Source organism: Silurus aristotelis (assembly GCF_946808225.1).
Source record: "Silurus aristotelis genome assembly, chromosome: 8".
NCBI lineage: Eukaryota > Metazoa > Chordata > Actinopteri > Siluriformes > Siluridae > Silurus > Silurus aristotelis.
Window position 1 is genome coordinate 19,552,770 of NC_139581.1, and position 19,843 is coordinate 19,572,612.

The 19,843-nt window shown below is 37.7% G+C and overlaps 1 protein-coding gene across 1 annotated transcript; it reads right to left on the bottom strand.

The window, feature by feature from the left end:
• Window positions 1-3,328: 3,328 nt before the first annotated feature.
• hepacama (hepatic and glial cell adhesion molecule a) lies at window positions 3,329-14,150 on the bottom strand. Its single transcript, XM_083549456.1, has 7 exons — window positions 13,769-14,150; window positions 9,345-9,683; window positions 8,932-9,213; window positions 7,551-7,644; window positions 5,803-5,867; window positions 5,080-5,156; window positions 3,329-4,995 (listed from the first exon to the last, which is right to left on the bottom strand). The coding sequence occupies exons 1-7, from the start codon at window positions 13,854-13,856 to the stop codon at window positions 4,693-4,695; spliced, it is 1,248 nt and encodes a 415-aa protein (XP_083405582.1). The 5' UTR covers window positions 13,857-14,150; the 3' UTR covers window positions 3,329-4,692.
• Window positions 14,151-19,843: the final 5,693 nt, after the last annotated feature.

Here is a 19,843-nt window from a genome sequence, read left to right on the forward strand (position 1 = left end):
GCAATGTGGTAAACGACAAAAATAAATAAGACTATAAACTAATTTCACTGGATTTTTTTTTTTGTTACTACATTAGTACTAGTAAAAAAAAAAAACTTTCACTTCAGAAATTGATAATTGTGTTTTTTTTTAAATCTTACTCTTTGCTGAGTTTACTATCAGTTCATTGCTTTTTCCTCTTTTTAATTATAAAAAAAAAAGTCAAGGCCTGCATGCTGGAGCTGGAAGACCTTCTACAGCTACTTTGCATCTTTAACCTGAGCCTGGAGCAGGAGATGTTCCTTCAGCTGTGGAAAACATCCTGCATCATACCAGTTCTGAAAAACCCACGCCCTAGAGAGCTGAATGACTTCAGGCCAGTCGACCTGATGTCTCACGTAATGAAGACCATGGAGTCTGCAACGCCCTTGACCCTCTGCAGTGTGCATACCAGGGGAAAGTGGGATTGGAGGATGCCATTATCTACATGCTACACCCATCTTTCTCGTACCTGGACAGTAGAGCTGTTAGTATTACATTTTGGGACTTTTAAATTCTTTTCCTTTCAACAGCATCCAGCCACTGCTCCTCAGAGATAAACTAACAGAGATGGGAGTGGGCTCACACCTGGTGACGTGGATCACCAACTCCGGTATGTGTGACTGGGGGACTGCAGGTCTGACACTGTGGTAAGCAGTACGTGAGCGCTGCAAGGGACTGTGCTCTCTACAGTCCTGTTCACCATGTACATGTCGGACGTACTACATTACTGACTTATATTACTCAGTCAATTTATTTACTCAATTTATATATATATATATACTTCCTGCCATGTGCAAATGTTCACAGATGACACTGCTATCGTGGGCTGTATTAGGAGTAGACAGGAGGAGGAGAATGGGAAAGTGATCCAGGAGGATCTTCAGGTGGATCTTCAGGAGGCCCAGGCCTCAACCAGGGCCTGTGACTATTAACAGTGACTGTGTGAAGTTTGTAAAGACTTACAAAATACCTGGGAGTGCAGCTGGATGATAAACTGGACTGGACTGCTAACACGGACACTCTGTGCAGAAGAAGACAGAGCCGGTTGTACTTCCTCAGAAGGCTGGCATCCTTCAAAAGTTGCAAAAGCTACTGCAGATGTTCTATCAGACTGTTGAGGCAAGTGACCTCTTCTATGCAGCGGTGTGCTGGGGAGGCAGCATTAAGAAGAGAGATGTCTCACGGATGGACAAGCTGGTGAGGATGGCGGGCTTTGTTGTGGGTTCAAAGCTGGCTCCTGTCAATCATGGACAATCCATTGCATTCACCACACAGCATCATCTCCAGGCAGAGGAGCAGCTACAGTGACAGGCTCCTGTCAGTGTCCTGCTCCACTGACAGACTGAGAAAGTCGTTCCTTCCCCTTACCCTTTAATTCCACTCAGGGGGGAAAAGTCGGTGCTGACATTAGTTACTGTTCTGAACTGTACTTCACCCTGTACATTATTCACCTTAACACTCCGGTTTCCACAGAACTAATTTAAAATGCTCACTTTTAAGTTTATTACTCTTACATTTTTTTTAGTGTTTATTGCATAACTGCTAGAATTTTACATTTCCCATTGGGATGAATAATTAATCAATCAATCAATCAATCAATCAATCAATCAATCAATCAATCAATCAATCAATCAATCAATCAATCAATCAGGCTATCTATCTATCTATCTATCTATCTATCTATCTATCTATCTATCTATCTATCTATCTATCTATCTATCTATCTATCTATCTATCTATCTATCTATCTATCTATCTATCTATCTATCTATTACCAACTCTACTAACATTTCTGTTTCTTTACTACTACAATTACTGCAAATTCTTCTTCTTCTTATACCTCTACTACTACTGTTAGTACTACTAATACTTTTACTCTTAATAATACTTCTAATATTACTGCTTCTGCTATTACAGTTTTTCTCAGTTGCTTTGGAGCATTTCTCAAATCATCCTTACAATTTGCAAACCACTCAGTGCATTCTCAAAACAATTTGTACAAACAGCACAATACATTGGATTTCTTGCAAAAGCCTGCACTTTTCTCAAAATCCTTAGTTCATCTCTCAAAAGTAAGTATTCGTGTCAATGAACAGCTCATCGCCATCAGAATGAAAAGTAGCTTTGTCATTGTTCACAAACAAAATCATCAAAATGTTTAGTCGTGTACTATTTAGGTGAAACCAGTATAATGAATTTTGATCAACACGACATAAACAACTGATAATGTAGGAAACAGCAGACAATGGTAGACAATCGATTAAATGAATGTACAAAAGCATTCACAATTTGACCAAAACAACAAGAAATGTTCTTATGATGAGCACGAATGACTAAATAATGTGGAGGTTAAACAAGTAGTTTTAAGAATTTCATTTCTGTTCTGACAAACACTCCAAAGCAACTGAGAAAAACAGTAGTATTACTTCAACAACTACTTTAAGTTCTTCTACTACTTTTACTACTGATCCTTCTTCTTCTTCTTCTTCTTCTTCTTCTTCTCTTCTTCTTCTACTACTACTACTACAAATACTTTCTATATTAATTCTCCCATTACTATTAGTAATCCTTTTTCTTTTGTTACTACTACAACATATAATAATAATAATAATAATAATAATAATAATAATAATAATAATAAAACATATACACATTTTACTACTACTGCATCTACAATAAATAAATAATAATGATAATATGTTATATAATGTTATAAAAATATATAAAAAAAAAATAATAATAATTAGTAATTATAAGTCAGTTTATACACATAATTTTAATAAAATAGGCCAAGGCCTCATCTATCAAGCTGGATATGTGTATTCTGACAGGATTGTTTTTTGCATGTCCTATGAACACATTTGCACAACTATACTTAGGCTTTAATTAGTATTATTATAATTTTTTTGTTGTTGTTTGTTTGTTTTTCTTTTTTTAACAATTTAACTATTTACTAAAGCCCAATACTGGATTTTCTATCTCAAACAACATGGAAATGAAAATTGGGCTGTCGGTTGTTTTTCAGGGCAGCAATGCAAACACTTTCTGAGCAATTTCTAGTGCAAAAATACACCACACTTGAAGAACATACTGTCATGTGGAATTGCTGAGGGCAGGTACTGTAAAAACTGAAACCCATCCAGATATAGGATGACTCACAAGACAATATTACTTTCCTTTACCAAAAGTTTGCAGTCATTATATAAGGCTGTGTTTTAGATAGAGGTTGTTTTCAAAGTGCGAAAAAAAATATGAGCTTTGTCCAAATGAAGTTTTCGAGCAGACACTTAGAGCAGACAAAAACATCATAAACATTTCATGTTTTATTTAAAGACTGTCCATTTTACTATTCACTGTTTATTGCTATGTTAGGTGCCTGATATTGCTTTAAGAAATGAAAAGTAAATGTGCTCCATAGCAATAAATGAACAAGAAGCTCAGGTATGTAGATTTCAAAGTGACATAAAGCCACTTCGTAACTTTCCCAGTTTTATGTGGTACTTCCATTACTTTTTATTTTACTCACCAAATGTAATGTGATATGTTTAACTTCAGTGAGACATTTAACTTAATTACATTTTTAAACCAACAATAAACAGTATGTGTGGCAGCCTGAGGAAACGTGTGACTGAATTTGTGGGGTTAGCTTCTTTCATCACATTGGGTAAATAGCTGATTTTTACAAACACAGCTGTAATAAACAGTTATTCTGTCTAGTCATACTATTTAAGTATGATATCCTTATTAAGGTAAAATACATTTCAAACACCTTTTTAGACTTTGTGCACAGCTACCTTTACTTGGTGTGGTATTCGCTTTATAAAAATCATCTGCTCATACACTTATTGCCAACAGTATGTGGGTACCTGACCATTCTATCCTTGCGTGGGGTTGCCACAAAGTTAAAAGCACACAGTTGCACAAAACGACTGTATGTTGTAGCATTAACATTTTTCTTCACTTGAAATAGGAAATCAAAACCTGTTCCAGCATGACAATAACCTTGTGCACAAATCGAACTCTATGCCTTCATGGTATGAATACAACCCGACTAAACACCCCAGGCCTGTTCATATGACGTGTATCTGACCTCACTAATACTCTTGTGGATGAATGATCACAAATCCTGAATGCCAGAGTGGAGACGAACGGAGCAGCAAAGTTAAAACTAAATCTGAACCAGAACGCTCAAACAGCACAATTTGAGTAAGATAGCTGGCCATATTGTATTCATCCTGATTAGAAGTGTCCAAGAGATTTTTCAACAGTAGCTTTCTTTCTTTCTTTTTTTCTTTTTTTATTAAAGATGCTACGCTTTCCATTCCCCTCTATGCAAAAGCAGCTGTTTTGTAGATTTTAAAGGGATGACAACATTATATTTATACTGACTGTCAGAATGTCTGCATTTGAGTCTGAATGGAATAATTTAAATATGATTTTCTCAGTTTTCTCGTTTAAGGCTAGCCAGATTTACAATGTTAAAACTTTTGGTGGAGATACATGAAAAAAAAAAGAATTACATTTCAGCTCAGAAATGTCTATAGTTTTCAGATATTAAATATATTAAATGTCAAAGTGTGAACGGTTTTCCCAGACCACTAACATGCACGTTCTACACATTAACATCCCAAAACCCTTTCTTTCTGTCTCTAATTGTGTGCTTCGACTCAGTTAAATGCGGCTGTGAAGGCTAGTTTCATGTACAGTTGACTGTTCCTCCGTGTGTGACGGGGTGGGGCTGGCAGCCGAAGGGTGAGGCTTTCGTGTTAAACTTCGCAGATGTGGTGATGACGCCGGGGCCATGGTGGTGGTCGGGGTTGCAGGAGGAGAGGGAACAGGGGTGCGAGGGTATCTTCTTCCTGAGTATATATACGCATCTGGAGAGGAGAAAGTGCTGGGATAGCAAGGTGGACTGTGTGGATCCAAAGGATGGATATAGCTACATGGCTCTTCGTCTTGTTCTTCAGCAAAGTCCTGCAGTTTTATAAGAAAAGATTTGAATACAATGAATCCACAAGAGAATGATGAAGCTAATCTTATTTTTTTATTTGTACTTACTGTTTCCTTCAAGACATATAAACCACCTGGGCCTTTACGATTATGGTAGCCTCTTCCTGGAACAATATCAACTGCAACTGCAAAGTATGGATATGTATTGTAAGTGCTTATTTTGTAACAGTTTTAAAAGTAGGGTAACATTAAACATGAGTTAAGGAACAATGACACAACCAGGCTGCTTTGCAATTTAGTTTTTTAAGTTTAAATAAAAAAATGATAAACTTCTAAATTTACCAACAGTATGAAAGAATCTGTCATCCCCCAGACTTTAATTGCTGATGCAAATTATGGTCTTTTTCAAAAAGCAACAGGAATATAAATAAACAGTAGTTAGCAACTTTACTAATTCCTTTGTGGCTCAACAAACACAAATCTCCAGATACACACTCCAAAATCTAGTGGAACATCTTCCCAGAAGAGTGGAAATTATTATAACTGCAAATGAGACCTGAATGTGGAATGGGAAGATCAAAAAAACACAAACGAATCTTACAGTCAGATGTCCACGAACATTTGTTCAACTAGTGTATGTAGGGAACGTGTAACCCTGTAAACACTATTATTATAATTATTATCAAGTGTTACTTATCAAGTTAATTAATAAATATATACACATAAATGCATTGTTCCTGAAATAAAATATCGTACAGCATGCGTGATATTTAGAATTCATTTGCTTATGAAAAATAATTGTTTCCAAACAATTCAGTCTTTCGATGTTACCTTCATGATTGCCATTGCTCTGCTCTGCAATTAGCCTGTTCTGCATGAGAGGCTGTTGCCTTTTTCTACAAAATCAGATCAACAGATTGTTAATAACAAATACAGTAAGCAAATAGATCACATATCTGCAGCAGGGTTGAAAAAAAAACAGTAACCTTTCAGCATTTCAGCAGGTTTTACTTGACAAAACATTACTATAAGGTTGACAAATAATATGCTAACACTTCATTTCAGTGCTCACATATATAATGGGTTAATTAAGGTTACGTTATAAAAAAAAAAAGATATAATAAAGCTCAAATTAGACACTTGTAAATTGTTTATACATTTATATACGTGTCATTATTTATAACATCCTTTACTGTGACATAGCGAGACAGATGTAATGTATAAATAACTAATAATTAGTTGCTTTAGGAAGGGATTCCAGCATAAAAGAAGAAGGAGGATCGTAAGGTGACCTATAAGAGTGGAGGAAGGGGCACACAGGTGGACTATGTTCTATGTAGGAGATGCAACCTGAAGGAGATTGGAGACTGTAAGGTGTTGGCAGGGGACAGTGTAGCTAGACAGCATCGGATGGTGGTCTGTAGGATGGTTTTGGAGGTGAAGAAGAAGAGGAGAAGAGTGAGACTGAAAGAAGAATAAGATGGTGGAAACTCAAGGAGGAAGAGTGTAGTGTGAGATTCAGGGAGGAGGTCAGACAGGGGCTCGGTGGTGGTGAAGAGGTGCTGGATGATTGGGAAACTACTGCAGAAGTGATAAGGGAGACAGCTAGAAAGGTACTTGGTGTGACATCTGGAAATAGAAAGGCAGACAAAGAGACCTGGTGGTGGATTAAGGAAGTGCAGGAGAGCATAAGGAGAAAGAGGGTTGGCAAAACAGAATTGGGATCGACAGAGTGATGAGAAAAGTAGGCAGGAGTACAAGAAGATGCGGCAGCAGGTAAAGAGGAATGTGGGTGGAGAAGAGTGGCAGGAGTGATTTGTGATAGTAGAGTATCTGCAAGAGTGAAAGGGAAAGTTCATAGGACTGTGGTGAGACCTGCGATGTTGTATGGTTTAGAGACAGTGGCATTGAGTAAAAGACAGGAGGTGGAGCTGGAGGTAGCAGAACTGAAGATGTTGAGATTTTCATTGGGAGTGACGAAGATGGACAGGATTAGAAATGTGTTTATCAGAGGAACAAAGTGAGAGAAACACGATTAAAATGGTTTGGACATGTGCAGAGGAGGGACATGGGGTATATCGGTAGGAGAATGCTGAGGATGGAGCCACCAGGAAGGAGGAAAAGAGGAAGGCCAAGGAGGAGGTTTATGGATGTGGTGAGGGAAGACATGCAGGTAGTTGGTTTGAAAGAGGCAGATGTAGAGGACAGAGCAGTATGGAGACGGGTAATCCACTGTGGCAACCCCTAATGGGGTCTTGCAGGAGGATGATCCTTTTACGAATATCATTTGTATATATATTTTATTTTACTATATTCTATGTAATGTTTTACATTTCGAATTAGAAAGGGTAGAAATAAATTGATAAAATGTCTCAGCTTACATTGTAGCTTATAATTTGGGTTTGCATTCATTGTTCCACAAACATCCTACATAATGTTAATCTTTATTAACCCTATTTAACCTACAAAAAGGTGTCTACTGTGGTTATTCATGTCTACACATGAATCATAGCAGCCTTATTATAACAACAGTATTGTTTTATGTGACACAGAAAAAGTCATCTTTAAGGTAAGATTACTTTTTGGATGGCTTCCAGCAGGCACACACCGTCACCAGGGTTATGAGCAAAAAAATGCCACCAGTGGAAAGGATGATATAGAGAGAACTTCGTCCTGCAGAAAAAAAAAGAAATTACCAGGAAGGCCAGTGTTGTCATGGTGCTTTTCACTTGTGCTGAAAAAACATGTGCCACTGTTCATCTGTCTCTTTCCTAATACATGCATGCAGCACTACTGTAAAGTGATTTTACCTCTCAACAAAGTGTGAACTCTTTAAATTGTGCTCCAAAGAAACGAGAGCGTAGATAAGGCTAAAAGCTCATACTGAGCTCAAACTTGGCTTTGTTTACAGGTTTTGTTAGAGCTTGAATGAATAGTGGTGCTTGGGGTTTTTTAAAGGGCAGTGGGTAGAGCAAGAATGCAAGTACCCCACTGGGTTATTGCTATGTCTTAAACATGTAGTAGTTTATGAGGAGGAGGAGGAGGAGGAGGAGGAGGAAGATGGAGTGGTAAAAGTAGAACAATAGTTGGTAAGCCAAGCTTCTCTGGGACAAAAACCTTTACCAACCAACACCAACAGGATGCTGTGATTCACAATAGTGTAAAACGGTATCATTTTACACATTTTCCTGAATTTATTAAATAAATATCATGTCAACCCAATCTCCCATTCCAAACTCCATCTCCCAAAAATCTCTACTCCATCACCTGAATTATTATGTCACTCTCTGGACAATTGCCATTATGGTTTTAATTTAATTACTTGTAGTTTTTTGATCGCCTCAGCCCTGGCATGCTTTTGATGATATGTCTACTTTCCATGTGAACATGTATTAAAAATATTTTCTCCCTAGTTCCATCCTTGGTCTTGGTCCAATCCTACTCACTAGCCATTACTACCTTATCATAAAAACAACGACCAAACACAGGGTGTTAAGGCTAACACATGCTACGTTGTCTAAGACAAATAAATCTCTGCAAACTGAAGCTTTTCAAACTTCTGCAGAAGAGCAGAAGGGCAGCATGAAACATTCAGAGAAAGGTACTGTCTACCCTGTTCCACATACATGACCTCACAGATGCTCATAATTAGCTAAATTATATGAATGTTTCAAGTTCTAATTCTTGCCTTCATAGTCTGAATGACCCTTCCAGAAAGATTTCAATTCGTATATATGAGAAACAACAAATGTGATTCAGAAATACAGCATTATAAAACATCTCAGACTCTTTAGAATAAACGTGAAATAGAGTTCAAATGCTCCAATTAGCCGTCCATGGAAGATGAGTTTCGGATCAACAGTAAGCTTACATTTGTTTGATGCACGGAAATTTGTAAGAACTATTCATTTTTCCTGTAAATATCTCTACTATGAAGTAAGAAGCAATCTTTGCACCTACGGTAGACTGTGAGTCTGACAGGCATGCTCTTCATGCTGCTGATGGGGTTCTCCACAGTGCAGATGTAGACATCATCGTCTGACATCAGCACCCTGGAGATAGTCAGAATTTTCTGGTTTTGTGACAGAAGCAGACGTGAGTCATTGGTCAGAGGCTTCCCACCCTTCAGCCAGCCATAAATAGGCTTTGTGCCCCTTTCATGAGTGCAGTTCAGTGTGAAGTGATCAGTAAGCTCCAGCACAGAGGAAGCCACCAAGTGCACCAATGGCCTGGACACAGGAACTGACAGGAAAAGAAACAAAAAATAGTCACGCTGTTCAGTTGCACAATGTTGCATTTAACATGGTTGAGCCTTATCTTAAAGTTTGTAAACAGGAATAATGTGGAGCAGCTTATTTGAGTTTCCTGCCTACCATCTACAGTGAGGTTCATGTGTTTCTCCCCGGTAAAGGTGTCATCAGTGATTGAGATTTCCACTTCGTAGGTGCCCTCATCTGACAGCTGCAGGTAGTTGAGCAGCAGTGAGCCGTTTTCGAAAAGCATGATGCGGCCTCGGTACTCACTCCGCAAGTTCCCAATAATGTCAGTGCCAATAGACTGCACCACAGTGACGGGTTTGTCCCTCTTTAGCTGCCACTTGATGACGGGCCTGTCTGAGCTGGAGCTGGTATAGCTGACAGAAAGCAGGGCCGAGCTGCCTAGGGTGCCTCTTATGATAGAGGATGGGCAGGTGATATTCACTCCACTGACGACTTAATGCAAACACAAAACAAGACATATAGGTGACATTCAGGTATTCATAAGCTGTGTATAATTATAAACTTCTATTCTTTATAATCTCCAGAAGATAAACAGCTACATAAGAGTCAAGTAGCAACTACAGGCAGAAATTGTATATCGACTTTACCAATAGCGCCTTAATCATGCAAATATACTGACAGTATAGAGATATGATCTGAATATGAGATATGATCTGAAAACTGTACTAAAGATTGTTAAGACTTATTAGACAATTATTAATACACCAATTCAAAAATGTCCTGTCATACTCATTTGAAATACTTTTAAGATGCATAATTAAGAATGAGAAAAATTTAAAACGCACCAATACATCAATTTGTGAATTAAATGCAATGCATCAAGGAATTATTTTCATTTTAGACAATTTCTTTAGCTGATTTATAAACAACACAGCAATGTTTAGTGTTTTCTTTTTTTTAGTTTTTTTTTTACAGATAGAAAGTAACATTGCCTGTGTATTGCAGTCAGTGGTGGACAATATTGGAGTAAAGGTAATTCCTTATTGTATTTTATTCGCTTTTCACGTATCTGTTCATTATTTCTATTTGGGGAGACTTTTACTTTAACTTCACTACATTTCAAAGTCAAATTTCTTAATTTTTACTTAACCGCATTTTGCTAAATCAGTCGTTCCTTTATATTTGAGTGGATAAAATCATAATAGTTCAAGCACGCAGTAATGCCATTTGGTGGTATGTACTTAGCACGAACATACAGTTCAGCATCAGTTAAACAGCAAGCTGAACATTTTGAAAAAAAAAATGATGGAAGAAATGAACTCTAACTTCTCACAACACCTGTGGCCTTATTTGCATTTTTTTCTCAAGTATTGGAATATAAGGCTTAGGGCTCATGATAATTTAAATAGATATTAATCAGTGTTTGATTAATTAATATTATTCTATTAATAGATTGGTGTGCTAAGAGTAACATAGTCTTTTCACATAAACTGAATTGATTAAGCAAAGTGACAAAAATAATAATAGGAACATTATAGCCATAATAAATCATAGCACTTTGGATACATAAGTACATTTGAGGGCAAATAGTTTTGTGCTTTTACTTAAGTGAAAGTTTAAAGGGAGCACATTTTCTTGCTGGAGTTATATTTCTAGTTCTAGTTCTACTTTAACTCAAGTACAAGGTTTGTGTACTTCATACACCATTGATTACAGTTCAAGTATTTCTGCTGGAATGGCTGCTTCTCTTTCTGACATTTAATCTTTTGCATAAACAGTCAAACTCCACTTAGCAATGCTTATAACTATAATAAAACCCCACATGGGATAGAGAGGTCTGTTGGTTTTGGAGAGTGGAAAACTCTCCATATAGCACATTATCATAACAGTGTTGGTTGATAATTAAAAAAAAAATGATAACAAAAAAGACAACAGAAAATTCTAAAGGAATGAACTGTAGGCCATGTTAAAGAAAAAAAATCTGTAATAGTTGCTCTAGTGTTTTTGGATAGAAGGATGAAAAATAGTAGCCCAGTCTACTTGCACTTCTGTCTAATAGCATTCATCTCAAAATAAAATGGAGGTATATAAAATAATGAACAGGTTTAATTCAGTAAAGGTTGATTAAAACAAAAGATTGCCACAAAGATACAAATAGTAAAGTAGTTATAAACTAGGTATGCCAATATCCAGGTCTCAATGTCATGTGTGGTGATAGAGAAGCTTTATTACCCTCAAGCAGCTAGGGGGCAGTATAGAGCTCTAACAACACTGTATATTATTTATGAACATGTGCCAAATCAAACATTCGGATGATCCGCTGTGGCGACCCCTAATGGGAGAAACTATAATGTGAAATAACACCTGCCCTTCAGGATGAGGTTTGGTCATGCAGGAATGTATTGCAAACAAACTGTATTGTAGGAATAAGTGAAGCACAAAATAATCAATTGGAATTACCCACAGGAACCCAAGCATAGAGGTATTCGATAATATTACACTTAGATTAAACTTTGAATTAATGAAAGAAATACGTGTTTATAAGAGTATACTCTCCTGAGAAGAAAGGCCGTGAGACACGTATAATAACACAAACATAAAAATCATCAAATCATTATCATCGCTTGATAATGACACACATAAACTCCAACTTGAACAGGGGTGCTATCAAGGGGTAACAAGGAACAGGTGTGAGAGATCAGCGATGTTTGACAGTCATGTGACATGCAAATGCTGATGGGTAATGTAGTCTAAGGCTGAATTCAGCCAAACCCTGAAAAATGTGTCTGAAAAACATACTGAAAATGCAATATAACAACGCGTGGCATTACAAAGAGAGCGGCATTTTGCATATGGAGGGTGAATACTATTTTTACTAAAGCAAGCTTCAAACCTCTACACTACAACCGCAACTGTTCCACCTACATCATCTGGAGCAGTTCAGAATCAATGTCTAATAACATGACAAAAACAAAAATTTAAATAAAATCCAACCTACTCACCAGAGATGCAGACTCATAATTTGCTCCTCAGAGGCTGTAAGTCAGTGGTGCCGCTCGTATTCACTGGTCTGGAAGTGGTAAACAAACCCTTTCCCAGGCTGAGACAAGCTAGCTAGCTTCGGGGTTGGCCGAACTCTCCTCAACATGTCTAGCTTTTCTTTAAAATATATTTTTAAGTATGTCCGAGACCAAATACATTTTTCTTCCTCCGTGGGCAAAAAAAGCGTAACTCAGATGTATTAATGTGTGCAGCGTGCTACAGACGTGTAATGCTAGTCGAACTTGGCTGTAACAGTTTCCCTCTAATCAACCAATCAGAGGATGGAAAAATGCTGACGCTATTCTGAGCCAGATGCTGCCCTGTGAGGTAAAACTTTGAAATCTGATTGGTCAATCGAAACAGACTAATTTCTAATAGAAACTATGGTAAAAAGGCCAGCAGTATTGACTTTGGAGGCTCTGAGCAGATTAGATTGACATGGCAGCACATTGAGCCTGAAATCTGATTGGACAAAATATCTAACATCCACATACACGTACTGAAAGCAGTGCAGCCAAGAGAAACACTATATAATGAAGAGAATAAACGGTTGGGAATAAATTAATACAATTTAATTGAACAAATATTAGAATTAAGGTTGTAAATGTAGGAACGCTTCTGATAGGGTTTAGGGCAGCAAAAAAGGCTTTGTTGGCCCTGACGGCCCACCACTGCTAAATTGTAGCAAAGACGTCTGAGTATAGCATTAATTTTAAAGGCTGTTCCTCTACTAGGCCACAGCAGGATTATGCAGTGCGAGTCAGCATGGCATGTCTTCATCGCCTTGGTAACAGGCCTCGGCGTTCACGGTTTGCCAAGACGAGCTAACAAAGGCCAGGATTGTAGGCCTGTCCTCATCCAGTGAGGGCCAGCTGGGTGAGAGCCATGCTCTTATGTGATTGGTGGCTAGCAGACAGTGGCAGCTCAGTGATTTTGCTAATCAACACACAGCACAATGACACAAAAGTAGTGCTTGGAGCCAGGCTTCGACATGTTCTGCTGCATGAAACTGCCTCCTTAACTTATTTAATGTCTTTCTCCATGGTATCATCAATACACATCGTTACACAGTCTCAGCATGCTCATCTAAACAAACCCAAACACTCAAAATAATATATTTATCATCATAAAAAAGCTTCAGCAACTGATATAAATTTGGAGGAAGTTATATAAATAATTACAGAACATTGTTTTAAAGCAAAGTGTTTTGGTGAAGCGCAAACTCATTTCCTGACATGGGATATTCTTCAGCCAATGCCTAGGAACTCCTTTAATTTAATCCCGAAAATATTTAATCTGTTAAGAGGTTCAACTGAGTATTTAAAAATGTATAACAAAATAAATAAATAAATAAATAAAAAGGAAAGAAAATAAAATAATAAAAAGAAACAAACAAAAAAACCTCAAATGAAGCAAGCAGCATCACACACCAGTTGTAAACCAACTTCTTGCTCCTTTTCTTTTTTTTTTTTTGTCTTTTCTTTGCTGAAGTTTTGACCCTGTTTACATCACAGAGCAGGTATTTCAGTACTTACCTGCCAGGAAAAAGGTGAGGATGCACAGTTTTTGGAAAAGTAAAAAAAACCCAGACTCTTTGGAGAAAACCTGCCTCTCCGCCTTCATCTTGGGAGTAGCGTTGGGTTTCTCTCCTCCACACTCAGCATGGTTTGGCCACTCCAGGCACGTCTCAGAGAACACACAACGCTTCTTGCCAGACTGGATGCTGCCTGCTCTGAACCCCACTCCAAGGACCCCAAGAGTGAACAGCTCTCTGTTTCTCTCTCTCTCTCTCTCTCTCTCTCTCTCTCTCTCTCTCTCTCTCTCTCTCTCTCTCTCTCTCTCTCTCTCTCTCTCTTTCTCTCTCTCTCTCTCTCTCTCTCTCTCTCTCTCTCTCTCTCTCTCTCTCTCTGTCCCTGTGTTTCTGTATTCTTATCCAGTGGTGTTCATTGTATGCTGTGGTGTTTGTCTTTTCCTCATAAGTCACCCTTCTGTGACAGGTTGAACTCTCATCACTGCCTCCTGACTCTCTAAAACAGGCTTTAATTACATTGCTGTTATGAATTGTAATGGTTTAGTTCTTAGTACCAATATAGCTGATAGATTTTTTTTCATTTCTTTGCAAAAATGAATGACATGAAGCTGATTTACAGTCTTTCTCGTAAATAAGGTCCTTTATGAGATTCTACAGGGCAGGAACTTGGTCCCTCTTGCAGAACATAAAAAAAAACTCTTGAGTTCACATGTGAGCTGGTCAGAACAAGAGCACAGAATGAATAGACCTGCTGTTGCTGAAAAAAACACTCACCCTCCAACCGAGCCCCTTCCTCGACAGTCTACCAAAACACTGCTCAAACCCGTTAAAATGGGCACAGCGAAGATGCTTTGGTTTTTTTTCGTTAATGAGCATTACATGTCTAGCTTCTTAGAGCTTCAAGGGAAAGGGGGAATAAATAATTTCATACAATTTAGAAAATGTCTTTTAGCATGTTCTTGTTCTACATAAAACCCAAGCTTCGGATAAAGCCGAATTCCAATTTTTTAATGACAGCACGGTGCACATTTTTTTCACCCAACATGACACGTGACTAACAATCCTTGCAGGCACTGACTGAAAGATGATGTCACTTTGCTGCAATCATTGTCCCTGGCTAAAAATGTTTGTTTGGTTAGAGAGTTAGAAATAATTTGAATAACAGCTCTGACAATTTGCAGCATCTCGTGTAATGACATTTTCGAATACTATGTGAACACAAGCCTGTGTATTTTAGTAAAGAATGAGATTAGAGAGACAAATAGCCATGCCAGAAACCCCTCTTTTCTGTTGCATGAGTCTTCTGTTTGAGATCATCAAAGCTTTTATGAGGATCTATAAAGAGTGCCCTGTAATACTGATACACAGGCAGGCTTTCGCGTTTGTAGTCTTCTGAGAATCATCAAAGTCTCTTCTGAAGATCTTAATCAAACAAAAATCATAAGGATGTGTAGAATAGAAAGGGAGTGGAGCATAAGAAGAGTGGAGGGGCTTCCTAGAACATATAAAGCTACAGTCTATAATATGGGGTGTTTAGGATAATTTCTTTCTTTCTTTTGTAGTTTCCCCTATTTCCATTAAATAGAATGGAAAGAGAATAAAAACTTGAGTCCAAACACTCTGAGGGTAATCTTCAGCTTAGATCTCAACAAAGATCAGTGATTTCAAGTTCATCACAAAATGAACTTTAATTCTAAACAATTAAAGCTGAATTAGACTAGAATTAGACTAGAATTAGATTAGAATTAAACTGTGAATTAGAACAGAATGCAATTATATGCAAATCTCATAAACCCATATTTTATTCACAACAGAACATAGAAATCACATCAAAAGTTTTATTTTGGTTTACTTGATTCAATCATTGTTTTCATTAGCAACAGGTCAGTAAGATGATTGGGTATAAAAAGAGTACCGTAATTTCTGGACTATTAAGCGCACCCATATATAAGCCGCACCCACTGAATTTTACAAAGATTTTTATTTTGAACATAAATAAGCCGCTTCTACACTGAAACTAATGAACTTTACACAGGCTTTAATGAAAGACAGTGTCTGTTACACGGTGTAACGGGTGAAATATGTTGCGCTTCCTTTAGGAGCATAGCGGTATTTTGGGAATAGCATGCCGCTGCTTTTTCCGGTATTACTGCATGTGTGCAAGACGACGATTATGTCCTTATTATTTTCTGATGCTCATTTCTAAGTTTCTTTGACTAACCCGTAATGCTGTTGCCAAGAAAAATAAAAAAGCACGAGTTTTGGAAACCTGTCTGTGCTTATATGTAAACAGTAGCCTACCAAGAAAGTCATTGTTCACTGTCTTCCTCCTTCCTTTCACAACTATTTCTCTCTGGGAGTTTATCTTTTGGCATCGTCATGCGTTTAAAAAAAAAATTTTCTCTGTGTGTTTTTTCATTTCATTGGTCTAATGTTATGGGGTTCAGTTGTTTGGCTTGAAGTTTGTGAAACCGGGAAAAACCCAGGAAAAATCCATAAATTAGCCGCTTCGTTGTTTAAGCCGCAGGGGTTCAAAATGTGGGAAAAAAGTAGCGGCTTATAGTCCGAAAAATACGGTATCTTAGATGGGCAGAGTTTCTCTTAGAATTAAAGATGGACAGAGATTCACCAATCAAAAAAAAACGTATTTCAGAATAATGTTTCTTAACGAGAAAATTTTCAACTCATCTCAACTCAAGCTTAAAAAAAAGTATAAAAAAAGAAGGAAATTAAGTTAATATGAACCGAGGTGCATAGAGAGTGAAACAGCAAGGGTAACATTAAACATAAATAAAGAGTTAACAGAGCAGAGTTAAGGTGCAATGCATATGAGGTAGATGTAAAAAATAAAGAGGTTGGAATGTAGGTAATGTAAGAACAGAGTAAGTAAAGTTAGAGTGCACAGTCAGAGTGACCGTGTGCAAGTGTGTTCGATTTCCAGTGTATAGAATGTACAAGTGTAAACAGTGCACAAGTCTGTGCAATGTCCAGTGTGTTGTCTATAGTAAACAGTAAGTCTCTGAGTGCAGATGTCTGCAGATGTGCTAGAGTGTCCAATGTGCATTTTTAATGCTGAATGTGAGAGCATTAATGTCCATGTTATGTCCATTAATACCCATAGTGCACAATTAAGGAGGAGAAAGCAAGGTCATAGGTGGCACCAGGGTGTTTAGGGCTCTGACAGCTTGGGGGAAGAAGCTGCAGAACCTTGTAGTGCGTGTTCTGATGCATCGGAACCTCCTGCCTGATGGCAGGGTCTTGCCAGTCTGTGAGAGGGGTGAGAGGGATCCTTCACAATGGCAGAGTCTCTGCGTATGCAGCGCGTATTAAAGATGTCCTGAATAGGGGGGAGGGAGACCCCTATGATCCTCTCAGCTGTCGTCACTATGCCCTGTAGGGTCTTGCGTTCTGAGGTTTTCGAACCACACAGTGATGCAGTTGGACAGGACGCTCTCCACAGTTCCTCTGTAAAAGGTGGTAAGTATGGGTGGTGGGAGGCTGGCTCTCTTCAAACTTTTCAGGAAGTGAAGATGTTGTTGGGCCTTCTTCACAGTGGAGTTGGTGTTGGTAGAGCAGGTAAGGTCGTCAGAGATGTGGACACCAAGAAACTTTGTACTGCTGACTTGCTCCACCGCTGAGCGACTGATGAGCAGGGAGGGTGGACACCCGACCTTATCCTGAAGCCAAACAACGATCTTCTTTGTTTTGTCTACATTAATAGACAAGTTGTTGTTGTGACACCATTTCACCAGTTGTTCCACCTCCTCTCCGTATGTTGTTTTATTGCTGATGAGGCCCTCTACTGTCATGTTGTCAGCAAACTTGACAATGAGGATGGACTTCGCTGTGCGGAAATGCAAAGACTTTAAATATTTCATCATCTGCAGTACATACTAACATTTAAAGATTCCAAGAATCTGGAGAAATCTCAAGGGACAATCAATATTGTATGCATGTGATCTACTGGCCCTCAGGCAGTACTGCATTAAACAGGTATCTTTCTGTAATGGAAATCACTGCATGGGCTAGAAACACCTCCAGAAATCATTGTCTGTAAATACAGTTTGCCATGTCATCCACAAATGCAGGTTAAAGCTCTATCTTGCAAACAAGAAAACATATGTGAATATGATATAGAAATGCAGCCATCCTCTCTGGGCATAAGCTTATTTAAAATGGACTGAGTGAAAAGTGGTTCTGGAAGTGGAAAGCTGTTCTGTGGTCAGGCACATTAACATTTAAAATTTCTTGTGGAAACCATGGATGCATCCTCTGGACTAAAGAAGAGAGGGATCAGCTTATCATCAATGATTAGTTCAGAAGCCTGTATCTCTGATGGTAAGGGGGGTCTTTAGAGCAACAAATGCATCCATCCAGATGATATCCTTTAAACTGCATCCTGCATCTATTACAACAGCATCTATTACCTTTTGTTTTTAATGTTGACATTTTTTTGATGATTTGTATTTTCTATTGTGAATAAAATTAGTTAATAAAAACGTGCAAATCAGTGCATTCTGTTTTTATTTGACATCTTTCACAACTTTTTTTGGAATTAGGAAACTATAAACTAATAATGAGTTAAGGGATGGACTAAGCACAAACTAATAAAGTTAACATTAAATATGACATGGGACATGAATTCATGCATATTATTTAACACATATTCAACTGCATTATTGGAAGGCATTAGTAAAGTAGTCAAATTAAACAGCAACATTTAAGACTAAAACCCCAGCAAATAATTGTAATGTACATTCTTGTGTACAATGAACAATTCTACATGAATAATTGTTACTAATTTTACACTTGTAGATGAAGAAGCAGTGCACTGGGACTTAACCACTGAGACCACTAGCAATAATATTGGTGGTTTGGAGGAAAGAAGAGAAAATGGAGATTATGTTTTTAATTTATATTCTTTCTTATATAGAAAGTTTGATTTGTCTATCCCCATGTGTTACATTGAATAACAATCATCTACATAATCTCACATTGAAGTTAACTTTATTTCTTCATTATTTTGTGGTTAATCTATGCCTTAAATTATCATTTGTTTATACTGAAGTTATAAACAAATGATTTTTATAGTTTATAATAAAGAATGCATTGAGATATTAGTGCATGATTATTCAAAGTGTCACCTTAATGTTTACATGTAGAGGGTCTCATATCTCAATATACATAATGATAATATATGATAATATGCTGCTGATAATAATAATAATAATAATAATAATAATAATAATAATAATAATAATAATAATAATAATAATAATAATAATAGCCAATAATGATATCTTGCTTAAATATTCTGATTATTAATAGACCGCAATTATTCATTTACTGAGTTTATCAGTGTTCGAAAATCCTTTTGGTACTTCAGGAAAATCTACACTAGTCTAGTTATGGTAATCACCATGATGTCCACTAGAGGGTGAAAGACTAAATAAAAAGAGGCCATATTCTGAAATGACTGGTGCGACACAGGCAATACTGTTCCACTGACAGCATTAACACCAAACTCACTTAAAAACATTTGAGTTGTTAATACAGTACATACCAATTAAAAATATAGATTCGCTATTCATTACACTGCAGCCCATGCTGTGTATCATGAATCTGTTCTGTGCAGGGATTACATGTGATCTCAGCATCTATAAATACATTGTGTTTCTGAGCTGAACAGGTTCAGTGTCAGACAGAGGTGTCAACAGCAGTCTTTCGGTGAGCAGCGCAATCCCCATAACAGCTTCAGAAAGAGTGTAAGAACAAGAGAAGAAAGAACTGTCTTGCAGGCTTTGGGTTGCCATTGGCAACCGGCGATAATGCTGATGGCAGGCTCTAACTCCTGTAGCCGGTGACAGGATTCATTGTGAGGAAACGCTGCTATCTGCCTGGGCCCCATGCGTGTGGGAGGCAGTGTGGGTGGCCAGCAAGTTCCACTGCTCATTTCTGCACCTAGGGAAGAAGCCTGCTTCAGCCATAAACATGACAAACATGACAATTACTCTGAGGGTCTCTCATGGGCTGTCTTGAGTTAGAAAACTCAGGTTTTATGCTGTGAGATACCTCAGAC

Excerpts from the sequence above, each read along its gene's own strand:
- hepacama (XM_083549456.1), bottom strand. The coding sequence starts at position 13,856 with ATGAAGGCGGAGAGGCAGGTTTTCTCCAAAGAGTCTGGGTTTTTTTTA. Across the intron at positions 5,868-7,550 it reads TGCTGGAAGCCATCCAAAAA|AAAAAGGCAACAGCCTCTCA; the intron begins GTAATCTTACCT and ends CTGATTTTGTAG. Across the intron at positions 4,996-5,079 it reads TATATGTCTTGAAGGAAACA|GACTTTGCTGAAGAACAAGA; the intron begins GTAAGTACAAAT and ends ATAAAACTGCAG.